The sequence below is a fragment of the Scomber japonicus genome, chromosome 1 (assembly GCF_027409825.1).
Source record: "Scomber japonicus isolate fScoJap1 chromosome 1, fScoJap1.pri, whole genome shotgun sequence".
Classification (NCBI taxonomy): Eukaryota; Metazoa; Chordata; class Actinopteri; order Scombriformes; family Scombridae; genus Scomber; species Scomber japonicus.
The window spans coordinates 41,126,326-41,132,071 of NC_070578.1; the positions used below are offsets into that span (position 1 = coordinate 41,126,326).

At 36.4% G+C, this 5,746-nt stretch overlaps 1 protein-coding gene across 1 annotated transcript in view; it reads left to right on the plus strand.

Moving 5' to 3' along the window:
• LOC128369909 (serine/threonine-protein kinase Nek1-like) overlaps positions 1–2,519 on the plus strand; it is a 45,157-nt gene extending 42,638 nt beyond the window's left edge. Inside the window, exons 8-12 of the mRNA XM_053330930.1 lie at positions 57–143; positions 1,161–1,251; positions 1,436–1,603; positions 2,091–2,154; positions 2,443–2,519. Coding sequence (XP_053186905.1) covers positions 57–143; positions 1,161–1,251; positions 1,436–1,603; positions 2,091–2,154; positions 2,443–2,519 — 487 coding nt within the window. The remainder of the gene's footprint in view (positions 1–56; positions 144–1,160; positions 1,252–1,435; positions 1,604–2,090; positions 2,155–2,442) is intronic.
• Positions 2,520–5,746: the final 3,227 nt, after the last annotated feature.

The window sequence follows — 5,746 nt, forward strand, 5'->3', positions numbered from 1 at the left end:
ATTATTATTATTATTTTCATAATACAGTCTGCTTTCCATTCTTATCTTATTTCCAGCATTGAAGAACTGGCAACAACAGGCATAGGAACACCACTTTACTTTTCACCAGAGGTCTGTAAGAACAAACCATACAACAACAAAAGGTATGAACTTGATGCATAGTTTTTTTGTCTCATTTATAGTGTAAATCAGGCCTGGACAACCTGTGGCTGCCGAGCCGCATGCAGCTCTTTGCCTGGTTTCATGCAGCTCTTACATTTATATTGAATTTGTGTTTGTGGGGTTTTCTTTAATGTGTATGTATGCATGTTCGCTTATCTTCTATATTTAATTTCATGCTAATGCGTGTTTGACCCGAATTTTCAGGAGGGAAAACCTTATTGTTGAGTAAACAATTTGTTCGCTCTGAAAATGGCAGGGACAGAATGCACAGCAAAACGAAAATATGAAGATGAACACAGGAGGTTTTTAACAGAGTGGGAGAGTTTACTTTTTTTGTTGAACGTAATGGCGAGCCACCCTGCCTTATACGTCAGGCATCATTAGCGCATTTCAAGGCTTCAAATCTTCAGCGCCACTTCAGTTCACTCCATGCTAACATCGACCAGGAATTTCCAAAAAGGAACTGAACTTTGCAAGCACAAAATTTACGAGGCACTCACAGACTGTATCGCTTGCATCGTATCAACTGGCTTGGAACATTGCACAAGCTAAAACACTATACAATGTCTCCCGAAAACGACAAACTGTCCCATCACACTGTTGAACACAGAATATCGAACATTAACACAGCTATTGAATCACAGTTGCACTCTGATCTTAAAGCAAATTGTGTCTCCTCTTTACTGAACGAAAATGCTTATGTATATCTACAGCAGGAAGTTACTGTAGTATTGATGTCATGTTAAACTAATCCACTTTAGCTTATTGAATGAAGTAAATCAAGCAGAACTGCAGGAACAATAATGAAAATAAGTCTTAATTGTTTAATAACCGATAAAGTCTGACATGTTGTGTTTTAAAATATGTCCACTTTTCTCAGCAATGAAACCCTTTTTTCTTCATCTTAAAGTGACTTATTGAATAAATATAAAGCTGCCTTCATAACTGATCTCAGCCTGTTTGTCTGCTCTCTCCTCTGACTTTCTCTCCCTCTGCAGTGATATTTGGGCCGTAGGTTGTGTCCTGCATGAAATGTGCACTCTAAAGCCTGCAGTAAGTATCCTGAGTGTGAGCTGTTTATTACTTTATGTAGATTTAATGTATTTTATACAGCATGCGATGTTCTCACAACTGATTTAGATCTCTTCCCAGTATGTCTAAATGTTACCAAGGAAGAATGGGTCTCTTCTTTTCTAACTTTTTTTCTGCAGTGGTTATATCTAAATATGTTTCCTCTCAATTTAAGGATTGCAGTAAGATGGACCTAGAACAGAAACTCATCAGTGGCTCATACCCTCCTGTGTCTGATCACTACTCCCAAGAACTGTGTTCCCTCTTGGCTCAGCTGTTGAAACACGATCCCACACAGAGACCCTCAGTCAGCATCATACTGGACAAACCTTTCCTCTCCTGCAGGACACAGAAGTTCCTCACATCACAGGTGGAGAACACAGTTACTTGACTAAGGCGACTTTCACACTGCAGTTAAAAGTGACCTGAAACCGATTTGTTCTCTCGAATGTGAATCATATCTGATTAGTTTCTGACAATGTGAACAGCACAAGTCGCATTGAATCTGATATTTCCAAATCTTATTCAGGACACTTTCAGATGTGGAACTGAATCTGATACATATCAGATTTTTTTGAATGCGACAGCAATCTTGACAGTCAGGTCACATTTAATGCGACTTTGACGTTATTCTGGAGCAACACACAGCTAATGCTCCACATAAAAACATCAGTCTTAGTATTCATTTTCTTTCTCCTCTTCCTCGTTTGAACAGCCAAACAAAAAATTGGAATTGAGCATTAAGGCCTGCAGTGTGAATGTAGCCTTTGATAAAGTCTCAAGTTACATGAAGCAGACTGTGCATAGTTAAAAAACTTTTATTCCCTACTCAGTGTTTGCATTGTCACTTCTCGAAGGGTCAGTCAGAGACTCTTATGATATCTGAGGAGAAAACACAAAAGAGGCTTGAAGAACATAAAGGTATGTGAACTATAGATTCTTTATTTTTAATGCCTGTATCTTGGGATAATCTGCATTAAACCAGGAACCAGGAGAGCATAAGCTTCTTACATCAGTCTTAGCCACAATATCTTGTATTTCTGGGTTCATAACAAGTAGTGTAATAATGTTAATAAGTCATAGTAGTATACTGTCATCAAGGGAAATTGGTTTCACCTGGGGGCGATGGGGTTCCTTTCTAGGCCGGAGTACTTGGGTACTTCTCAATTCTCTTAAATTTCATCCACGTTTACCTCTCTTGTGTCTTAGTCCCGCCCACTGTTAGTATGGAGAGATGCAAGGAAGCCACGAGAGGAGAGAGGAGAGCTATGATTTTAGAGAAATGAGACGTTATTTCCTCCTAAGTGTCACGTGAAGTGATGTCTGTTTCTGATGAAGGATCAGCTGTTAGTCTACTTTAACAGCTGTAGTGACTATTGACGGAGTTTGTGTCTAAACACATGTCATTCATCATTTGATCAGATATATCATACATCCTGGCATGTTCCTGAAATCTGGCCAATCAGAGACACAGTGGGCTCATTGGGAGGGGGCTTCAAGAGACAGGAGCTACAACGGCCTGTTAAGAGACAGAGGCTGAACTGAGGGACTGCATAAAGGACCAATGAAACAAGGAGCTTTTTGAAATGTGAAACATGCAAAGCTGCTCTAGTGCAGTCCAAAAATAAAAATATAGAGCAGGAAAACCATTATCTATCCATATATCTAATATTATCTATAGCACTGTAATGTTCACTGGTGTTGTCATACATTTAACAGAACAATACATATTCAGACAGAAACAGGCCCAGTTTAGCCTCTGTACTAAAGACCTAACATTAATAACTTACTCTTTATTCTCCTCTCCAGGAGAACTATTTAAGTGCATAGCTGGAAAGGAGTCACATGTGTCAGAAAACACAGCTCTTATTGTTAATGAGTATAAAAGTGGTGAAATGATAAACATCTGCATTTTCAAGATTCAGTAAATGTTTAATTGATTTCTTTATTTCACTGCAGGTCTGTCGACCACATCTACTTCTGGTGCAGAATCTGGTTATGGCACCAAAGAAACTGATAATACTGGTAAGTTATGTGTTTTAGTTAAACCTAAAGAGAAGATAGCTACATTTAATACTTTCAGTGAAAAAAAGGTAATGAGTAAATCACTCCAAACACACAACAGTTTGAGGGGCCCTACAGCAGATTTTGATTAGGGCCCCCAAATGAATCATAAAATTCAGGGGCTTTGTAGAGGACTGTTCACCTCCAACCACACATCCCTCCCCTGTGTGGACAGAGCAGGAGATGAATGATGAGAGAGAATGAACTAATTAAATCTCCATTCCACTTTCTTTGGAAATTATGTTTGAAACTGATGTTCAAACATTTTTTTAAAAAACAACAACATTTTTTTAGTTCTGTGAGTCGCCAAATGTCCTTCCCTTGTTTCCATACAGTAGTTCACTCAGCTTGCTTTGTTGTATGGATCTCTTATGTGACTCACTACAGTGTTGAGAAACAAACATAAAACTAGAAAAACCTGTTTGTCATAAAACACGTCCGACTCTAAAATGTTTTCTCCCTTCACATTCCAGTGTAGCCAACGCAGTCAAAGCGTGTAATTGCTAAATTTGTCCACAGCGTTAAATATATGATTATAAATATATTAAATATAAATATCCTTCTATTCACAGTGGACACGTTAAAGTATTGTCGTAATTGAAATGCTGTTTAATATTCATTCAGTGAATGTATAATATTTAGTTTGTTCATTATTACAAAGGTTGTTTGATGTCTCTCCAGAACATTGTGGCAACGCTGTGTTTTCTATAGTGGCTGCTATTAATGAAACCCTGTAGATGCATGCTGTTGGACTCAATGTCTTAGCATTGTAGTTATCTGAGCTGTTACAAGTTTTATTTTATATAACTGTTTGATGATGTTCTTTCAATAAGAAAATATAGATTTTAGACTGAAGATATAAAAAAAACAATAAATCCACAATTTGAAACTTTGTGATTGGCTGACAGAAGGACCTGCTCAGAAGTATTTTCCTCTGTTACCATATTAAGGATTTCTTTAAATAAAACACAAAAGTGTACACTGTGATAACTCAACAATAAGATTGTTGTAATTAATTGATTAATGTTCAGGCCATCAGTTTGAATGATCTTTTTTTGTCAGTTTGTGACATCGGAGGCTGGAGAAGGACATTGTGTTGTAGAGAGGCAGTGTTGGATGATGGACGCTTTACTGTAATCAGATTACATTTACTTGTAACACAGCAATGTAACGTGTTACAGTTTCTACAGTCAGTAATCACAGCTACTAGCTCACAGCTACTAAACAAAGAAATGTGGCATTACTTGCTTAACATTAGTTCTTCAATTATTATGAATAAATTGGGCAGATTAAAAATGAAAAAATCAAAAGGTGTGTTTCATGCACACTTGCGACACAAAGATAATAACAAAATGATGCTCAGGTTGGCTGCAGACTCCAACCAAGCAGCCAAAGCTTGTGTTGCTCGTTAATCTCCGTCTTTCAGAAACAAACTCAGCAAAGTACCGATAATAGTGACCGGACTATATAATACTACAGTATATAATATAATATATAATAGTGACCGGACTATATAATATAATATAATATAATGTAGATAATAGTGAATGGACTATATAATATGATATAATATAATATAACATAATATAATATAATATATAATAGTGACCGGACTATATAATATAATATAGATAATAGTGAATGGACTATATAATATAATATAATATAATATAATATAATATAATATAATATAATATAATATGATATATAATAGTGAACAGATGGCTGCCATCAGACAGGAAAACTTTGATAAGCAGTCTGGACTGACGTTATACCAGGATAGAAACACCATCTAGTGACCAGCCAGTCTAGAGCTGTCTCTGAGCAGAAACATGTTGTCTACATATTATTTTGAGGCAGTTATTATTTGTTGCAACAACATGGTGTTATGATGGTCAAGACTCATATTATTTTATCTGTTGATATATTATTTTTAAACATCACCTGCGTTGCTAAGGAGTAACGCAAAAGTAATGTAACTAGTAGTGTAATTACTTTCCACAGGGAGTAATTAAGTAACGTAATGCATTATTTTTTAATAAAGTAACAAGTATTGTGTAATACATAACATTTTTGAGTAACAACCCCAACACTGTGGAATTGGCACGTTACACCACTGTTCCAGGTCTTCTGGCGTAAATGTGCTTTATTCTATTTTAAATTGCTGTTGGTCGGCCTGTAAAATGTAAAATGTAAAATGGGATGTTGCCTGTTACATTTTTGTTTCCCAATAAATGTGGCTGATGATATTTAATATGAAAGCATCTTTTCTAAAACATAGTCTTCCTCAATTATGGGTCTCAGTGTTCAATCAGGAGAGACCAGAGAATGAAGTAAAAAGAATTGTTTATTATACAGATGATATTAATGATTAGGTATTGTTAAAGTCTGGCGCAAAACGAGTGAGTGCAGTCCTGACAGCATGTTGTTGTGTTTGTGTGAAGGTGTC